This window comes from Pleurodeles waltl, chromosome 5 (assembly GCF_031143425.1).
Source record: "Pleurodeles waltl isolate 20211129_DDA chromosome 5, aPleWal1.hap1.20221129, whole genome shotgun sequence".
NCBI classification, from domain to species: Eukaryota; Metazoa; Chordata; class Amphibia; order Caudata; family Salamandridae; genus Pleurodeles; species Pleurodeles waltl.
Window position 1 is genome coordinate 1,872,062,483 of NC_090444.1, and position 20,205 is coordinate 1,872,082,687.

The window sequence follows — 20,205 nt, forward strand, 5'->3', positions numbered from 1 at the left end:
GTTTAGACGTTCTCTACTTCTGGTCTAGGGGTTCAGCTTACTACTCAGTCATTACTTAGGCACGTGGCCTATTGGTTAACTTGAGACACAGTCTGTAGTTACATTTTGGATTAGTGGTTGGTAGGTTGAGATGTGGGCTTGTAGGATATAGTAGGACTTGTATTTTAGCAGACGGGCTATCGGTCACCGTTGTGATGGAGTCACCCATCCGCTGAAACCTACATCAGGACCTAAGACTCTAAATCACATTTCAGATTTATGGAAAGTGGACTACACCGTGTGCAGCGCCACCTTCCGTGCGCCCCTTAGCGCCCCCTACCGCCACCTTACCTGCACCCCGTAGCACCCCCTACCGCCACCTTCCCTGCGCCCCGTAGCGCCCCCTACCGCCACCTTCCGTGCGCCCCTTAGCGCCCCCTACCGCCACCTTCCATACACCTGTTAGCGCCCCCTACCGCCACCTTCCCCGCGCCCCTTAGCGCCCCCTACTGCCACCTTCCCTGCGCCCATAGGCACCCCCTACCGCCACCTTCCCTGCGCCCCTTAGCGCCCCCTACCGCCACCTTCCCTGCGCCCCTTAGCGCCCCCTACCGCCACCTTCCCTGCGCCCCTTAGCGCCCCCGTACCGCCACCTTCCCTGCACCCCTTAGCGCCCCTACCGCCACCTTCCCTGCGCCCCTTAGCGCCCCCTACCGCCACCTTCCCTGCGACCCTTAGCGCCCCCTACCGAAACCTTCCCTGCGCCTCTTAGCGCCCCCTACCGCCACCTTCCGTGCGCCCCTTAGCACCCCCTACTGCCACCTTCCCTGCGCCCCTTAGCACCCCCTACCGCCACCTTCCCTGCGCCCCTTAGCGTCCCCTACCGCCACCTTCGTGCGCCCGTTAGCGCCCCCTACCGCCACCTTCCATGCGCCATAACACTATTAATGTACTCTGCAGCAGTAGCGCCAAAATATTGACGCCACTAAGCAATCAGCCAGGATGTGGTGGAGAAGCTCTGTAAGACTTCTGCCTGTGACCACGACTGGGGGCACGGCCTGCTACCCTCCCTGCTGGGAGCAGGGACATCACCCAGAAAACCAACACCACCTGCCCTGGAGCCTGGAGCACCAGTGCCTTCCTGCTTGGCAAATTCAGTGTGCCCTTTGAGGGAGAGGAGAGCATCGGAGGGAGTGAGGTCTAGTGGGGAATGTTGGCAAGTAGATTCCTCGAGTGAGGTGTGGACACAGTTGCTGCACCAATTGGGTCGTTGACCATGTGTAGGGAAAGCTGGCGACTCTCATATGCCAGAGGAGGGCCCCTGTGAAGTGAGCCGTGAACGTCGCTGTGCTAAATGGGTCATGGCCCATGTGCAGTGAGGAACCGGTGACCTTGTATGCCAAGAGAGGCTGCCGCGAGGAAATCTGCTGTGCCGAGGGGGTCATGGCCCATGTGCAGTGAGGGACCGGTGACCATGTATGCCAGGAGAGGCTGCCGCGAGGAAATCTGCTGTGCCGAGGGGGTCATGGCCCATGTGCAGTGAGGGACCGGTGACCATGTATGCCAGGAGAGGCTGCCGCGAGGAAATCTGCTGTGCCAAGTGGGTCATGGCCCATGCGCAGTGAGGGACCGGTGACCATGTATGCCAGGAGAGGCCGCCGCGAGGAAATCTGCTGTGCCAAGTGGGTCATGGCCCATGCGCAGTGAGGGACCGGTGACCATGTATGCCAGGAGAGGCCGCCGCGAGGAAATCTGCTGTGCCAAGTGGGCCAAGTGGGTCATGGCCCATGCGCAGTGAGGGACCGGTGACCATGTATGCCAGGAGAGGCCGCTGCGAGGAAATCTGCTGTGCCAAGTGGGTGATGGCCCATGCGCAGTGAGGGACCAGTGACCATGTATGCCAGGAGAGGCCGCCGAGAGGAAATCTGCTGTGCCAAGTGGGTGAATGCCCATGCGCAGTGAGGGACCGGTGACCATGTATGCCAGGAGAGGCCGCCGCGAGGAAATCTGCTGTGCCAAGTGGGTCATGGCCTGAATGCAATAGGGAGACGGTGACCCCCGTATGCCAGAGGGGGCCACCAGGCCAAGCGAGAAGTGTGTCCTAGTCAGGATTGTCACTGGAGGAGAGAGGCCGCTGTGGGGACCCTAATGGACCTACACTATGACTGGTGATCAACGTCAGGACCTTCACGCTATTAACCCTCACCCCGCCCCGCTTCCCCCACACTCACCATGGGAAGGAGCAAAGAATTTACACAGCTTGGAAGAACCTCAAAGACGGGACTACTAGTAGGGCTTCACCTAAGCCGCCTATAGTGAATAATGAGGAATAACCTCTATCACTGAAACGAGGACAGAGTGGAACGCAAGGAACTGTCTAAAGAAACATGAGAGCCCTGTCTTCAGGGGACTGTGGAAGATTTTTGAGAATGTCTTATTTCCCTTTGTGGTGGTAGCAGTTGAATAAAATAATGTTTTCATACAAGTGAATATTTGGCTGGACAATCATTTATTGTTGCTGCTGTTGCAGGTATGTTGAGATGTGAACCTGCGTTCACCCCCCTATGTCTAACTCTCCTCTCCCCCACTCAAGAAGCCTTGGACTGCTCGACACACACTAGTACTGAGAGTCAATTGCTGAAGGGGTACTTGACCCAGCTGCTCAAGATCTATAATAGATCGGGCCCCAGGGCATCAGGAGTGAAGGCCTCGCCCTCCACCGTTGGGTCCAGTAACCCCTGCAGGCTTCTGGTGCTCTGAAAGGGGTCTGACAGGAGCCCTAGAGTTTCTTTTCAGATGTAGGTCAGTCATCTTGGTGGGAATAGGGTGCGTCTCATGATGTGGTTAATTGGTTGGGTAAAGATGCAGCCCAGTGGTTACGTTGAGGTCAAGCACAGATGTAGTATAGAGGGGAGGTTGAGAGGGAGTTCTAGCAGATACATTCGGATGTGGGCTAGTGGTCAAGTTGAGATGTGAGCTGATTTACGTTGAGAAGTGAGCCGTTAAGTTGGGATGTGAGCTAATGGTTACTTTGCGATGTGATCTAGTGGTTAAGTTGAGAAGTGTGCTAGTTTTTTAGTTAAGATGTGATTTAGTGGTTGCGTTTAGATGTGTTCTAGTGGCGGCATTGATGTGATCCAATGGTTGTGTTGCGATGTGTTACAATGGTTGAGTTGAGATGTGATCTAGTGGTTGAGTTGAGATGTGATTTAGTAGTTGAGATGTTATCTATTGGTTGAGCTTAGATGAGTTCTAGTGGTTGAGGTAAGAAGCATTCCAATGGTTGATTTGAGATGTGTTCTAGTGGTTGAGTTGAGATGTGTTGTAGTAGTTGAGTTGAAAGTTGTTCCAATGGTCGATTTGAGACGTGTTTTGTTTAGTGGTTGAGTTGAGATGTGTTCTAATATTTGAGTAGAGATTTATTGTAGTACTTGAGTTGAGGTATATGTTTGTGGTTGAGATGTGTTCTAGTGGTTGAGTAGAGATGTGTTGTAGCAGTTGAGTTGAGACGTGATCTAGTGATTGAGTTGAGATATATTTTCATGGTTGAGTTGAGATGTTTTCTAGTGGTTGAGTTGACAGCTGTTTTAGTGGGTGATTTGATAACTGTTTTAGAGGTTGGGCTGGGATGTGATCTAGTGGTTGAGTTGAGATATGTTCTAGTGGTTGAGTTGAGATGTGATCTAATGTTTGAGTAGAGATGTGTTGTAGTAGTTGAGAGGTGTTCCAATGGTTGATTTGAGAAGTGTTATGTTTAGAGGTTGTGTTGCGATGTGTTCTAGTGGTTGAGTTAAGATGTGCTCTAATGTTTGAGTAGGAATGTGTTGTAGTAGTTGAGTTGAGACGTGACGTAGTGGTTGAGTTGAGATATGTTTTAATGGTTGAGTTGAGATGGGTTCTAGTGGTTGAGTTGAGAGCTGTTTTAGTGGGTGATTCGATAACAGATTTAGAGGTAGGGCCGAGATATGATCTAGTGGTTGAGTTGAGAGCTGTTTTAGTGGTTGAGTTGAGATGTGATCTAATGTTTGAGTAAAGATGTATTGTAGTAGTTAAGTTGATGTGAAAAAACAGGGCTGATTGCAGAGGCCCCCTAACTTTAAGCCCCCATTTTTCACTTTTTGCTGGTGTTTTCCTGACTCTGATGGTGCCCTGGGTACTGCTAACCAGTCCCAGGGCCCGTGCTCGGAGTAAAATCAGTATGCAAATTAGGCTAATTATAATTGGCTAAGTCAACCTACCCATAAGTCCCTAGTATGTGGTAGGGCATGTAGATTTAGGGCACCCAGCATAGATAGTGCACCCATAGGTGCACCGCTGAGGTGCCCAGTGTCATTTTAAAGGCAGGCCTGCCTTGCTGGCTGCTTTTAAATTAAAGTTACTTGCAAATTCAACTTTGGAATTAAAAGTAGTTCCAAAGCCTTAAACTACCATATTTTTACATATAAGTCACCCCTAAGGCGTGCCCTATGTGCCCCTACGGCTGGGTGCCACCTAACTATAAGCAGGGGCCTTATAAAAATAGTTTTCTAAGCCCTGTTGAGGTAAAACTGCCAAATTCGCTTTTCCCTCATTGTAGTGAATAGGCTAGAATGGGGAGACTTTATTTTAATTTTAAAAGTCCGCTTAAGTAACAGGTACCACAAGTTTGGTATCAAATTAATTGTTATAATAAATTCCACAACTTCCAGTTGTGGGATTTAATATAACTTGTTCAGGTAAAGAGTTTTAAACTTTACCTGAAAAGTTGCTAACTTCAGCCCTGCAGTGTTTTTGCTGCTGTGCTCTAAATTGGACAGCCTCTGGCAGCCTGGCCAGGCTGCCTTGATGAGATGTGAAGTGGCCTGGCTCCACACAAAGAGATGTGCCTGGGGGAGGAGATCTCCCCTCAGCAGATGGTGAAGCAGGAAGGGGGAGGGCTGCCAAACTGGTCTTCAAAGGCAGGGAAGGACATCTGGAGCAACCCAGCAGCACCCTCACATCCTGCAAACCCAGACAATTAGGTGCCCCCTTGATTAGATTAGGAGAGGGCAGGAGAGGGGTGTGTTTATGATTTTTAGCCACACCAGTGGGTGGGCTCAGCCAGATGTAACCTCCAAAAATCACTTTCAGCCATGATGGATTTTTGAGGAATGTTTCTCCCTGGGACTGATTTTTGCCACACCTCCCAGGAAGTGGTCATCACAGGGGGAAGGACCCTACCCCTGATTGGAGAACCAGGACCCCCCTGTTTTTCATCAAGGAGCAAGGATAAAACTGGCAGACCTGCACCCACACCTCAGTTCCCTACCACATCCCTACCAAGAAGAACTACAGAAGAAGAAGGACTGCCCTGCTGGACCCCTGGCCTGAACCTGGACCCTGCACTCTGAAGGACTGCACCAGCTGCACACTTGGGCATCACCACAAGAAGGACTTTGCCTCGCTTCAACTGGTTTTTGCTAAAGGTGAAAAATTGCTAATCCCCTGCACCAACTCCTGAAGAAACCAACCAGGTGACCACTGTCCAGTGGCCAAAAAGCAGTTTGCCCCAGGTGCATTCTGGGAATTGGAGTCCGCACCCTCAAGGAGCATCTCATTGCTTCTATAACTTTGGGGTGACCTGTGGACCCCAAAAGAACCTTAAAAGAACATCTTGAAGAAGATCCAGAAGTTTGAAGAACTTTTGGAAAAAAGCTCCATAGTGGGACCGACCCGCCGCGGCAACTCTAGCCGGCTTGTCTCAACCGTGACCCGGCCTGACTTGCAGGTTCGTCTCCCGGTGAAGAAAATCTCCCAAAAAGTGACTAAGTCCAAATGTAGGAAGTTGACGAGACCTCTCAGCCAGCGTATCCGAGGAGGGCTCCAGGGACGTCAGATCAAGATTCAGGTTTGCCCCGGTCGAAGGATTTTCACCTAGAAAAAACACCTAAGTCCGAAGGTAAAAATCTCCACCGAGGGCTCCCGCGATGCATATCCGAGGAAGAGTTCCAGGAGGTCGGATTGGACTGGCAGGTTCGCCCCGCTGAAGAAAATCTCCAGAAAAACAACTAAGTCCTAAGGTAAACTTTTGACCGAGGCCTCCCGCTGGCTGTAACCGAGCCGGGCTCCATCGCAGTCGGCCTTAAACTTTGACTTTGCCCTGGTCGAGGTGCGACCAGATAACCAGATTGGCGCTTTTAGGGCCGTATTTATACTCCGTTTGCGCCGAATTTGCGTCGTTTTTTTCGACGCAAATTCGACGCTAAACTAACGCCAACTAACGCCATATTTATACTATGGCGTTAGAGGCGTATAGCGCCAAAGTTCCCGGAATGTGCGTCATTTTTTAGCGTGAACCCCTTCCTTGCGTTAATGATATGCAAGGGAGGCGTTCCCGTCTAAAAAATGACTCCCAGGCCTTTACGTGGTATTTATACTCCCGGGCAAAAGAGACGCCCGGGAGTGGGCGTGGCTAAAAACGGCGCATTTGCGCCGCTTTTTAACGCCTGGGTCAGGCATGGCGTTAAGGGACAAGTGGGCTCAAAATGAGCCCAGAGTGCCCTCCCCTGCCCCCAGGGACCCCCCCTGCCACCCTTGCCCACCCCAGGAGGACACCCAAGGACGGAGGGACCCATCCCATGGACATTAAGGTAAGTTCAGGTAAGTATTTTTTTTTTTTTTTTGTGGCATAGGGGGGCCTGATTTGTGCCCCCCTACATGCCACTATGCCCAATGACCATGCCCAGGGGACAGAAGTCCCCTGGGCATGGCCATTGGGCAAGGGGGCATGACTCCTATCTTTACAATGATAGGAGTCATGTTGATGGGGGATGGGCGTCGAAAATAAATGGCGCAAGTCGGGTTACGATGATTTTTTCGACGTAACCTGACTTGCCCCATTTTAAGACGCCCATGCGCCATTTTCCCCCTACGCCGGCGCTGCCTGGTGTACGTGGTTTTTCTCGCGCACACCAGGCAGCGCCGGTCTGCTTGCGCCGGCTAACGCCATTCAATAAATACGGCGCCCGCATGGCGCTTCAGAATGGCGTTAGCCGGCGCAAAACTTTTTGACGCTAAACTGCGTTAGCGCAGTTTAGCGTCAAAAAGTATAAATATGGGCCTTAGTTTCTATGCACTAGAAAGCATTAATTCCTTAAAAATTCATATCTCTGGTTCCCCTTATCCGATTTTATTAGTTTTGGTGTCATTTTAAAGCTAAAAATATTTCCTATTTTTATAAATTGTTTTCTTATTTTTTAACTGTTTCCTGTGTTTTATTTAATTACTGTTTTGTGATATTTGAAAGTTTGTCTCCTAAGTTAAGCCTTGTTGCTCGTTGCCAAGCTACCAAGGGTTGAGCTGGGTTTAATTTACTGAGACCTAACTGGACCTAAGTGGAGGTTAGTGGCCTATTGCTAAGTGTAGGTACTTACCTGCCCTTGCCAATAACCCATTTTCCAACAGTTGAGATATATGTTTGTGGTTGAGTTGAGATGCATTCTAGTGGTTGAGTAGAGATGTGTTGTAGTAGTTGAGTTGAGAGGTGTTTCAATGGTTGATTTGAGAAGTGTTTTATTTAGTGGTTGAGATGTGATCTGGTGGTTGAGTTGAGAAGTGTTTTAGTGGTTGATATGAGATGTGTCTTAGTGGTTGAGTTGAGGTGTGATCTGGTGGTTGAGTTGAGAAGTGTTTTAGTGGTTGATCTGGGGTGTATTCTCATGGTTGAACTGAGATGAGATCTAGTGGCTGAGGTGAGAAGCGATCCAATGGTTGATATGAGATGTGATTTAGTGGCTGAGATGAGATGCACTCTCATGGATGAGTTGAGATGAGCTGTAGTAGATGCTGGCTTTTCAGCTCTGATAGCGCACTGAGACCTTCTAATCAGGCCCCAGTGTATGTGTTCTTTCCCTAAATTATTGTTGATATGGTCATTACTTGATTGTCAAAAGCCTTACCCCCTTCGTAAGCCCCTAGTAAATGGTACCCAGGGCATAGGTGATAAAGAGGTCCCCAGGGCTGCAGCATGAGTTTGTGCCACTCTGTGTGACCCACACAAATTGCTGATGGCAGGCGTGCAATTGCAGACTGGCAGAGCGAGGCAAACTGCTTGAGTTCAACTGTGCCCTCACCAAGCCCTATGCACTGCCTTAAATGTATAAATGTATATCAGACACCCCTAAAGAAGGCTTCTGCAGCCCAGGAGGCTGGGTGCAGTACATTTAAGGTGCTGACATATAAGCACAAGCTTCTATGTCCCTATAGCGTCCTTTCCTTTAAGGAACGCTATAAGTGCAGGCCGGTCCATAGGATAACGTAGGACTTGCATCCCAGTTGATCAGGGCTGCTAGCTCCATTATGGTACCACGTCGATATGTTGAGTTTGGTGGCAAACAACTTGCCTTCTCTCCCCTATATGATTTTTGTGTCAAGGGATGGCTGGCATGTACCCGGGAGGCACTCTAGGCATTTCCACCTGTTTGCCACCCTCCTTTGCTCTGGCCAAGCAGCCCATGCTTTGTCCCCGCACTTGCTGCCACCAAGACAGAGGTTTGGCCTCCTGCCAGGCAGCCTGGGTGCTCACAGAGGTCAGAACAAAGGTTGAGGTGAGCAGGAGGTCACACCTCCCACCCCTCTGCTGGGCTAGTGAATAGGGTCATCAGGGCGGTGACCTCCAAAGGCTGCACCACCCCTGATAGACATCAGGACTGTCCTCCAGTGAGGAAGTATCCCTCCCTCCATCCCCAGGCACTTGTCCTCCTGGACAGCAAGGAAATTAGGTTTGCAGGAATGTGCGCACCCGCAGCAGGCTGACCACACCTCTAGGGTGAGCAGCCCGGTCTGTGCACTAAATATTAGTTTTGGCCATCTGAAGAGGGATAGAATAGAGGGTTCTAGTTAGCTAAAGGTGACCTGTCCCACCGGACGTGGTCACCTCAGCGGCGGATTAGCTGTAGGAGCTAGCTGCCCATTGGCCACTAGTCTCCACATCCCTGACTCACCTAAATCCAGGATTTAAGTGATACCCTGACACCAGAACCTCAAATGTGATTGACTTATTCCAAAGAAGGATCAGAAGAAGTTCTGCATCACCGACAACCAGACTGTGCTAAAAAGCAAAAGAGGGAAACTCTGTCCCTGAGGTAACAAACTGCGTAATCAACATTCATCCGTGGCTGGAACTCGTCACTCCTAACCAGAGGGACACCTGTGCAAACCAGAAGCACCATCAGTCTCCCTTGGATTAGTGGCACTAGTCTCCTGCAAACTGCAGGTAAAAATGACCCCTGAATCTGAAGTTGCATCGACCATCAGGTTCACTGTGGGATCTTTAAAAATTAGATGGTCCAGTGTCTTCTGGGAGTTGTAGTCTAGCCTGCCTCAAAATTCCAGGCTGCTAACTCACTCCCTTGGACCCCTGCTACTTCCCAAATGATTCCAGCACCCCTTCCGCTGCCCAGGCTTGTTGGCCGCCAGCCCAGTGGCTAATAACTTTACTCGATGCTGCAGGTGCAGGGCACAATGTGGAATCTGCATCCGACATCACCAACCCCACCCAAGCTGAGATTTTGCATCCCTTTGTCAGCAACGTCGTGCCAGTGGCAAAACTGCTTTGGTGCAAGTCTCGTTCAGCACCACGGACAGAGAAGACATATCTGCACCCAGATCCCACGGATCTGCTCAGCGTGAACTGACTGGTGTGGCCTGATCCCAGGACCGCACTACCTTAATCCTGTAAGAGTTCCCCGCATCTTGACCTTCACGTGTTCGTTTCTCACCAGTGGCTTCCTGCCTTTGACTTCAACGCAAGTCCCGTTCACACCATGGACAGCCAGAACCCCTCTGCACCGGACTCCACGGGCCGGGTAAAAGTGCTCTGACTGTTGTGATCTGGTCCCAGGGACTGCAGTTACTTAAGCCCCCAAGGGGTGCATGCAACTTGTTTGTTAAGTGCATTTGTGCTACATGTGACATTTCCCATTCAATCCATTGTTAAATGCCTTTTGTGCCGTGGTTTTCTATTGCTTCTGAAATTGATATTTGCGGTTCTCCTCAACCAATACTGCTCATATTGGTGTCTAAATTCATATAAAAATAAGCTCTATTTTTATAAATTATTTTGAGTTGTGCAATTACTTATCGCCCATGTTTGTGCTGTGAAATACTAAAGTAAAGCCTGACTGCTCTTTGCCACACGACCGACTCCAAGGACCATCCCCGGGGTAATGTCAGATGATTAGATGGTGAGGACCGACTCCCCACACCACATAATACTCCACTTTCCTACATCCTCAAAATGCTACTTTCTGAAAGTTGGCATTTTCTTACCTAAACCATTGGTGCCTGCACCCTGTCTCTGGCCAATAGGCAGCCACACACACAAAGGAGCTTAGGTGTGACCTGATGGGCCATCCTTGGCAGGATGGAAGGCAGGAGCTGGACAGAGCCTCACTTACTCCTGAATAGGCTGTGGCCTGGCCACACACACAATGGGAGATCAGGTGTGACTTGATGGGCCATCCTGGGCAGGATGGGAGGCAGTAGCTGGACAGACCCTCACTTACACCTGAATAGGCTGTGGCAGGATGGGAGGCAGGAGCTGGACAGAGCCTCACGTACACCTGAATAGGCTGTGTCCTGGCCACACACAAAGGGTTTAACAACCCTGTATTGTCACTCCAGCCAGCTTGGAGCCAGGGCAGGGGAGGAAGGGGATTCCTTGCACATGAAAGCCACTGTCTAGATGCTTCCCCCACCTTCCAGAACAAGGGCACCAATGTATAAATGCTGGACCTCAGACATCTCGACTCCAGTCCACTTCCGGACCAGTGAGTACTCTGCCAGGAAGGAGGAACGCAGTGCTGCTACAAGGACTGCCACCCTGCTGGACTCCTGCTTTGCCATGCTGACCTGCTGCCTGCTGCCCTCTTGCCTGGGTCAGAAGGGCTGGATCTGCATCTCTTGAACCAATAACCCAGAGTGACTTCAAGAGCTAGCTGACTGACCTCCTGATCTGAAGCCTCACGGACATAACAGGCTCCCAGCAACCTTGCATCTGCACCTGAACTCTACCATCTGCGAGTCCACCCTTCCAATTGGTGCCACCCGAGGTTTGCACCTTTGGAAATGGACCTAAGGTGCTTGCCCGTGGAACCAATGTATCTTCTCTGCTGAGTGACACATCGCCAAACAGAACCCATGCATCTCCTCGGCTGAGTGGAGCATCCCCAAGCAGAACCAACGCATCGCTCTGTTGAGTGGATTGGACCAGTCACAAAGACCCGCACTGCCCACTGCAGTCCTCGGAACCAACGCACTGCACCAGCAGCGCAGTGCATCCACATACCCAGTCCTCCCATCTCTTGTCAACAACAGTCTCAAAGACGCCACGGACTCCACATTGCATCCTCACAGCTCTTCAGAACCGATGCATCGCCCTGACTGTGCGTTGCATCCCTGACGCCAGAGTTTGCATTGCAAGTCCTGTCAATGGGAACCTCGACGGGTCAGCAGGACTTCACACAGCAGCCTTGCTGCATCTCGAAACCGACACATCCCTCCGACTTCACAGCACATCTTCAATGTGGATTCACACAACGCTCCACAACCAGGATTTCAGGTACTTCAGTCAGCAGCCTAACTGGGTCCAGATAGCCGGCCCGCGCTCCATCATGGTCGGTCTCAACTTGTGACTTTGGCCCGGTCCAGCACACCCAGACAACCCCATAGGACGTTGTACTTCTTAGGGCTATGCTTACTTATTTTATTTAAAACTTTAATATGTAATATCTCCAGTTCTAATATCTGTATTTTTGTCATTTTGGTCCTGTTTTATTTAATGAAACCTTCTCTATGTCTCTAACTCTGCGTCGGGCTCCTTTTGTGTGGTGTTCTCACTGTGGTACTGGTTGGAGTGTTGCACAAACACTTTACACGTTGCCTCTAAGTTAAGCCTGACTGCTCTGTGCCAAGCACAGGTTAATTTGGGGATCCCTTATGCCTCCCTGACTAGGGTTGTATTTGCTGCTTGATGTTTCGTCAAGAACTCCAAGAGGCCAAGGAGGCTTTTCACCCTCAGCTTCTTCCCTTGGGGGCCTCTCTGCGGGGGGCGCTGGACCCCTCTAGTGTTATTTGGCTCCTGGGCCATCTGGTCGTTTCCTGGACCCGTGGAGGAGGAGGCTCATTAGTCCTTATCAGTGTCCAGTCCTTCACATGTCATAACAGCTGCAAGCATGAGGAACCACAGCAGGGACCACAGCTGTCACCACAGTAGACACAGCAATAAAAGCTGTGTGTCAGAACCACAGCGGTGGTTACCACAGCAAGGACAGCAACAAAAACTGTGACAACAGCTGCCACAACAGTAAGAACCAGAGCAGTGACCATTGCTGTCATCACACCACTTATAACCTCAGCAGCAACCACAGCAGCACTAACAGCTGTAACCTCAGCAGCACTAACAGCTGTAACCTCAGCAGGGACCACAGCAGCACTAACTGCTGTAACCTCAGCAGAGGCCACAGCAGCACTAACAGCTGTAACCTCAGCAGGGACCACAGCAGCATTAACAGCTGTCAGCACCGCAGAGACCACAGCAGCACTAATAGCTGTAACCTTAGCAGGGACTGTAGGAAAGTACCATCTTGCCTGGCATGTTACACCCATATTTCACTGTATATATGTTCTTTAGTTGTATGTGTCACTGGGACCCTGCCAGCCAGGGCCCCAGTGCTCATAAGTATGTGCCCTGTATGTGTTCCCTGTGTGATGACTAACTGTCTCACTGAGGCTCTGCTAACCAGAACATCAGTGGTTATGCTCTCTCATTTCTTTCCAAATTGTCACTAACAGGCTAGTGACCAATTTCACCAATTCACATTGGCATACTGGAACACCCTTATAATTCCCTAGTATATGGTACTGAGGTACCCAGGGTATTGGGGTTCCAGGAGATCCCTATGGGCTGCAGCATTTCTTTTGCCACCCATAGGGAGCTCTGGCAATTCTTACATAGGCCTGCCACTGCAGCCTGAGTGAAATAACGTCCACGTTATTTCACAGCCATTTACCACTGCACTTAAGTAACTTATAAGTCACCTATATGTCTAACCTTTACCTGGTAAAGGTTGGGTGCTAAGTTACTTAGTGTGTGGGCACCCTGGCACTAGCCAGGGTGCCCCCACATCGTTCAGGGCAAATTCCCCAGACTTTGTGAGTGCGGGGACACCATTACACGCATTCACTATACATAGGTCACTACCTATGTACAGCGTCACAATGGTAACTCCGAACATGGCCATGTAACATATCTAAGATCATGGAATTGTCACCCCAATACCATTCTGGCATTGGGGGGACAATTCCATGTTCCCCCGAGTCTCTAGCACAGACCCGAGTACTGCCAAACTGCCTTTCTGGGGTCTCCACTGCAGCTGCTGCTGCTGCCAACCCCTCAGACAGGTTTCTGCCCTCCTGGGCAGCATTAACAGCTGTCAGCAGTGCAGAGACCACAGCAGCATTAAGAGCGGTCAGCAGCGCAGAGGCCACAGCAGCTGTAATTTTAGTAGTGAACACTTTACACATTTATTTTAACGGTGCAGATCTATAGAACATGGAATGGCAAATACAAAAAAATAAGAAGTCAAAACCATGAGGCCTGATTATTCAGGGAGGCAGCACAACACAGGTTTTCTATTGTTATGTGGGTGGTGTTTGCACAGGTCCCTGAGCCCTGCACCCCTGAGGACCCTGTGAGCACCTCAGTGGTTGATGCAGATGCCCTGTCAGCCACACTCACAGCTTGAAAGTGAACGCCAGAATGGAGGATAAGTGTCCCAGGCAGCACAAAGCCTGATGGATGGATGCAGGAGCCCCACAGTAAACACGCTAGGCCACAGGCCAAGGCCCCTTCAGCGCTCAGGTCCACGCAGATGCAGGTCAGCTCCAGCCCACCCCAGAAGGGATGCTCTGGACCACACTGCCGGGTGGCAGACCTGCAGAGGGCGTCGGAGTAGGGAAACCTGAGTGGGCCCTGCAAAGTACCTGGAGGGGCCCATCCCCATATAACTAGTCAGGGGGGCCGTGCACAGTGAAGTGTGCTGAGAGGGCCCCCTGAGCTCCTGCCCCCCATCTGCAGGGCCACACTGAGCAAAAATATGATGGAGTGGAATGCAAGCTGCAGTAATTACCAGTGTCTGTGGTTCCTGCTGTGGTAGCTTCTATTGTTGCTGCTGTTGTCTCTGCTGTGGTAGCATCTATTGCTGCTGTTATCTATGCTGTGGTTCCTGCTGCGGTAGCATCTATTGTTGCTGCTCTCATCTCTGCTGTAGTTTCCTGCTGTGGTACCATCTATTGTTCCTGCTGTTGTTTCTGCTGTGGTTCCTGCTGTGGTAGCATCTATTCTTGCTGCTGTTATTTCTTCTGTGGTTCCTTCAGTGGTAGCATCAAGTATTGTTGCCGTTATCTCTGCTGTGGTTCCTGCAGTAGTAGCATCTATTGTTGCTGTTATCTCTGCTGTGGTTCCTGCTTTTATACAATCTATTGTTGCTCCTGTTATCTCCGCTGTGCTTCCTGCTGTTATAGCATCTATTATTGCTGTTATCTCTGCTGTGCTTCCTGCTGTTGTAGCATCTATTATTGCTGTTATCTCTGCTGTGGTTCCTGCTGTGGTAGCATCTATTGCTGCTGCTCTTATCTCTGCTGTGGTTCCTGGTGTGGTAGCATCTATCATTGCTGCTATATCTGCTGTGGTTCCTGCTGTGGTGGCATCTATCATTGATGCTATATCTGCTGTGGTTCCTGCTGCGATAGCATCTATTGTTGCTCCTGTTATCTCTCCTGTGGTTGTTGCTGTTGTAGCATCTATTGTTCATGGTGTTATCTCTGGTGTGGTAGCATCTATTGCTGCTGCTCTTATCTCTGCTGTGGTTCCTGCGGTGGGAGCATCTATTGCTGCTGCTCTTATCTCTGCTGTGGTTCCTGCTGTGGTAGCATATATTGTTGCTGCTGTTATCTCTGCTGTTGTCCCTGCTGTGGTAGCATCTATTGCTGCTATCTCTGTTGTGGTTCCTGCTGTGGTAGCATATATTGCTGCTCTTATCTCTGTTGTGGTTCCTGCTGTGGTAGCATCTACCATTGCTGCTATATCTGCTGTGGTTCCTGCCGCAATAGCATCTATTGTTGCTCCTTTTATCTCTCCTGTGTTTGCTGCTGTTGTAGCATCTATTGTTCATGGTGTTTTCTCTGGTGTGGTAGCCTCTATTGCTGCTTCTCTTATCTCTGCTGTGGTTCCTGCTGTGGGACCATCTATTGTTGCTTCTATCTCTGCTGTGGTTCCTGCTGTGGGAGCATCTATTGCTGCTTCTATCTCTGCTGTGCTTCCTGCTGTTGTAACACCTATCGTTGCTGCTGCTATATCTGCTGTGGTTCCTGCTGTGGTAGCACCTATTGTTCATGTTGTTTTCTCTGCTGTGCTCCCAGCTGCTACTGTTGCTGCTGTCATCTCTGTTGTTATACCATCTATTGTTGCAGCTGTTGTATATGCTGTGGTGCCTGCTGTGGTAGCATCTATTGTTCATGTTATCTTTGCTGTGGTAGCATCTATTGCTGCTGGTATCTCTGCTGTGGTTCCTGCTGTGGTAGCCTCTATTGTTGCTGTTGTTATCTCTGCTGTGGTTCCTACTGTGGTAGCCTCTATTGCTGCTTCTCTATCTCTGTTGTGGTTCCTGCTGTGGTAGCATCTACCATTGCTGCTATATCTGCTGTGGTTCCTGCCGCAATAGCATCTATTGTTGCTCCTTTTATCTCTCCTGTGTTTGCTGCTGTTGTAGCATCTATTGTTCATGGTGTTTTCTCTGGTGTGGTAGCCTCTATTGCTGCTTCTCTTATCTCTGCTGTGGTTCCTGCTGTGGGACCATCTATTGTTGCTTCTATCTCTGCTGTGGTTCCTGCTGTGGGAGCATCTATTGCTGCTTCTATCTCTGCTGTGCTTCCTGCTGTTGTAACACCTATCGTTGCTGCTGGTATCTCTGCTGTGGTTCCTGCTGTGGTAGCCTCTATTGTTGCTGTTGTTATCTCTGCTGTGGTTCCTACTGTGGTAGCCTCTATTGCTGCTTCTCTTATCTCTGCTGTGGTTCCTGCTGTGTGAGCATCTATTGCTGCTTCTATCTCTGCTGTGCTTCCTGCTGTTGTAACACCTATCGTTGCTGCTGCTATCTCTGCTGTGGTTCCTGCTGTGGTAGCACCTATTGTTCATGTTGTTTTCTCTGCTGTGCTCCCAGCTGCTACTGTTGCTGCTGTCATCTCTGTTGTTATACCATCTATTGTTGCAGCTGTTGTATATGCTGTGGTGCCTGCTGTGGTAGCATCTATTGTTCATGTTATCTTTGCTGTGGTGGCATCTATTGCTGCTGGTATCTCTGCTGTGGTTCCTGCTGTGGTAGCCTCTATTGTTGCTGTTGTTATCTCTGCTGTGGTTCCTGCTGTGGTAGCCTCTATTGTTGCTGTTGTTATCTCTGCTGTGGTTCCTACTGTGGTAGCCTCTATTGCTGCTTCTCTTATCTCTGCTTTGGTTCCTGCTGTGTGAGCATCTATTGCTGCTTCTATCTCTGCTGTGCTTCCTGCTGTTGTAACACCTATCGTTGCTGCTTCTATCTCTGCTGTGGTTCCTGCTGTGGGAGCATCTATTGCTGCTTCTATCTCTGCTGTGCTTCCTGCTGTTGTAACACCTATCGTTGCTGCTGCTATATCTGCTGTGGTTCCTGCTGTGGTAGCACCTATTGTTCATGTTGTTTTCTCTGCTGTGCTCCCAGCTGCTACTGTTGCTGCTGTCATCTCTGTTGTTATACCATCTATTGTTGCAGCTGTTGTATATGCTGTGGTGCCTGCTGTGGTAGCATCTATTGTTCATGTTATCTTTGCTGTGGTGGCATCTATTGCTGCTGGTATCTCTGCTGTGGTTCCTGCTGTGGTAGCCTCTATTGTTGCTGTTGTTATCTCTGCTGTGGTTCCTACTGTGGTAGCCTATATTGCTGCTTCTCTTATCTCTGCTGTGGTTCCTGCTGTGTGAGCATCTATTGCTGCTTCTATCTCTGCTGTGCTTCCTGCTGTTGTAACACCTATTGTTGCTGCTGTTACCTCTGCTGTGGTTCCAGCTGTTTTAGTATCTATTGTTGTTGCTGTTATCTCTGCTATGGTCCCTGCTGTGGTAGCATCTATTGCTGCTGCTATATCTGCTGTGGTTCCTGCTGTGGTAACACCTATTGTTCATGTTGTTTTCTCTGCTGTGCTCCCAGCTGCTACTGTTGCTGCTGTCATCTCTGTTGTTATACCATCTATTGTTGCAGCTGTTGTATATGCTGTGGTGCCTGCTGTGGTAGCATCTATTGTTCATGTTATCTTTATTGTGGTGGCATCTATTGCTGCTGGTATCTCTGCTGTGGTTCCTGCTGTGGTAGCCTCTATTGTTGCTGCTGGTATCTCTGCTGTGGTTCCTGCTGTGGTAGCCTCTATTGCTGCTGTTGTTATCTCTGCTGTGGTTCCTGCTGTGGTAGCCTCTATTGCTGCTTCTCTTATCTCTGTTGTGGTTCCTGCTGTGGGACCATCTATTGTTGCTTCTATCTCTGCTGTGGTTCCTGCTGTGGGAGCATCTATTGCTGCTTCTATCTCTGCTGTGCTTCCTGCTGTTGTAACACCTATCGTTGCTGCTGCTATCTCTGCTGTGGTTCCTGCTGTGGTAGCCTCTATTGTTGCTGCTGGTATCTCTGCTGTGGTTCCTGCTGTGGTAGCCTCTATTGTTGCTGCTGGTATCTCTGCTGTGGTTCCTGCTGTGGTAGCCTCTATTGCTGCTTCTCTTATCTCCGCTGTGGTTCCTGCTGTGGGACCATCTATTGTTGCTTCTATCTCTGCTGTGGTTCCTGCTGTGGGAGCATCTATTGCTGCTTCTATCTCTGCTGTGCTTCCTGCTGTTGTAACACCTATCGTTGCTGCTGCTATCTCTGCTGTGGTTCCTGCTGTGGGACCATCTTTTGTTGCTTCTATCTCTGCTGTGGTTCCTGCTGTGGGAGCATCTATTGCTGCTTCTATCTCTGCTGTGCTTCCTGCTGTTGTAACACCTATCGTTGCTGCTGCTATATCTGCTGTGGTTCCTGCTGTGGTAGCACCTATTGTTCATGTTGTTTTCTCTGCTGTGCTCCCAGCTGCTACTGTTGCTGCTGTCATCTCTGTTGTTATACCATCTATTGTTGCAGCTGTTGTATATGCTGTGGTGCCTGCTGTGGTAGCATCTATTGTTCATGTTATCTTTATTGTGGTGGCATCTATTGCTGCTGGTATCTCTGCTGTGGTTCCTGCTGTGGTAGCCTCTATTGCTGCTGGTATCTCTGCTGTGGTTCCTGCTGTGGTAGCCTCTATTGTTGCTGTTGTTATCTCTGCTGTGGTTCCTACTGTGGTAGCCTCTATTGCTGCTTCTCTTATCTCTGCTGTGGTTCCTGCTGTGGGACCATCTTTTGTTGCTTCTATCTCTGCTGTTGTTCCTGCTGTGGGAGCATCTATTGCTGCTTCTATCTCTGCTGTGCTTCCTGCTGTTGTAACACCTATCGTTGCTGCTGCTATATCTGCTGTGGTTCCTGCTGTGGTAGCACCTATTGTTCATGTTGTTTTCTCTGCTGTGCTCCCAGCTGCTACTGTTGCTGCTGTCATCTCTGTTGTTATACCATCTATTGTTGCAGCTGTTGTATATGCTGTGGTGCCTGCTGTGGTAGCATCTATTGTTCATGTTATCTTTGCTGTGGTGGCATCTATTGCTGCTGGTATCTCTGCTGTGGTTCCTGCTGTGGTAGCCTCTATTGTTGCTGTTGTTATCTCTCTTGCGGTTCCTGCTGTTGTAGCATCCATCATTGCTGCTGCTATCTGTGCTGTGGTTCCTGGTGTGGTAATATCTATTGTTGCTGTTGCTATCTCTGCTGTGGTTCCTGCGGTGCTAGCATAAATCATTGCTGCTGTTATCTCTTCTGTGTTTCCTCCTGTGGTAACATCTATCATTGCTGCTGTTATCTCTGCTGTGGTTCCTGCAGGGGTAGCATCTATTATTGCTACTATCTCTCCTGTGGTTCCAGCTGCGGTACCATATATTGTTGCTGCTGTTATCTCTGCTGTGGTTCCTGTAGTGCTAGCATCAGGCATTGCTGCTATCTCTGCTGTGGTTCCTGCTGTTGTAGCATCTATTCTTGCTCCTATCTCTGCGGTGGTTCCAGCTGCGTTACCATCTATTGATGCTGCTGTTATCTCTGCTGTAGTTTCTGCAGTTGTAGCATCAGGCATTGCTGCTATCTCTGCTGTGGTTCCTGCTGTTGTAGCATCTATTCTTGCTGCTAGCTCTTCTGTGGTCCGTGCTGTGGTATCATCAATTGTTGCTGTTATCTCTGCCGTGGTGCCTGCTTTTGTACCATCTATCGTTGCTGCTGTTACCTCTGCTGTGGTTCCAGCTGTTTTAGTATCTATTGTTGTTGCTGTTATCTCTGCTATGGTCCCTGCTGTGGTAGCATCTATTGCTGCTGTTATCTCTGCTGTGGTTCCTGCTGTGGTAACATCTATTGCTGCTGTTATCTCTGCTGTGGTTGAAGTTGTGGTGTTTGCTTTAGTTCCAGCCATTGTTCCGTGGGAGTATATGTGATCACAGCTGTGGCTACTTCTCTGATGACCTCTGTCATTACAGCTGTGGTTAATCACCTCTGTTGTTACAGGTGTGGCCACTACTCGGATCACCTAAGTCGATACAGCTGTGCTTACTCCGCTGATCATCTCTGTCATTACAGCTGTAGTTACATCTCTGATCATGCCTGTCATTACAGCTGTGCTTACTCCTCTGATCATCTCTGTCATTACAGCTGTGGTTACTTCTCTGATCATGCCTGTCATTACAGCTGTGCTTACTCCTCTGATCATCTCTGTCATTACAGCTGTGGTTACTTCTCTGGTCATGCCTGTCATTACAGCTGTGATTACTCCTCTGATCATCTCTGTCATTACAGCTGTGCTTACTCCTCTGATCATGCCTGTCATTACAGCTGTGGTTAATTCTCTGATTACCTTGGTTATTACTTCTCTGATGACCTGTGTCATTACAGCTGTGGTTACTTCTCTAATCACCACGGTCATTACAGCTGTTGGTGCTTCTTTGATCACCTCTGTCATTACAGCTGTTGTTGCTTTTCTGGTCACCCATCACCTCTTTCATTACAGCTGTTGTTGCTTCTCTGATCACCTCTT

The 20,205-nt window shown here is 49.6% G+C and overlaps 1 protein-coding gene across 1 annotated transcript; it reads left to right on the forward strand.

Annotated features, from left to right (window-relative positions):
* Window positions 1-17,128: 17,128 nt before the first annotated feature.
* Window positions 17,129-18,698, forward strand: LOC138297179 (calphotin-like). The gene is made up of 2 exons (XM_069236673.1): window positions 17,129-18,571; window positions 18,666-18,698. The coding sequence occupies exons 1-2, from the start codon at window positions 17,129-17,131 to the stop codon at window positions 18,696-18,698; spliced, it is 1,476 nt and encodes a 491-aa protein (XP_069092774.1).
* The last annotated feature ends 1,507 nt before the right edge of the window (window positions 18,699-20,205 follow it).

What these genes read in the sequence shown, in the direction of transcription:
- LOC138297179 (XM_069236673.1), top strand. Translation starts at nt 17,129, where the DNA reads ATGGTCCCTGCTGTGGTAGCATCTATTGCTGCTGCTATATCTGCTGTG. An exon ending in CTGCTGTGGTTCCTGCTGTG is followed by an intron (nt 18,572 to 18,665) that starts GTAGCACCTATT and finishes CTATTGTTGCAG; the next exon opens with CTGTTGTATATGCTGTGGTG.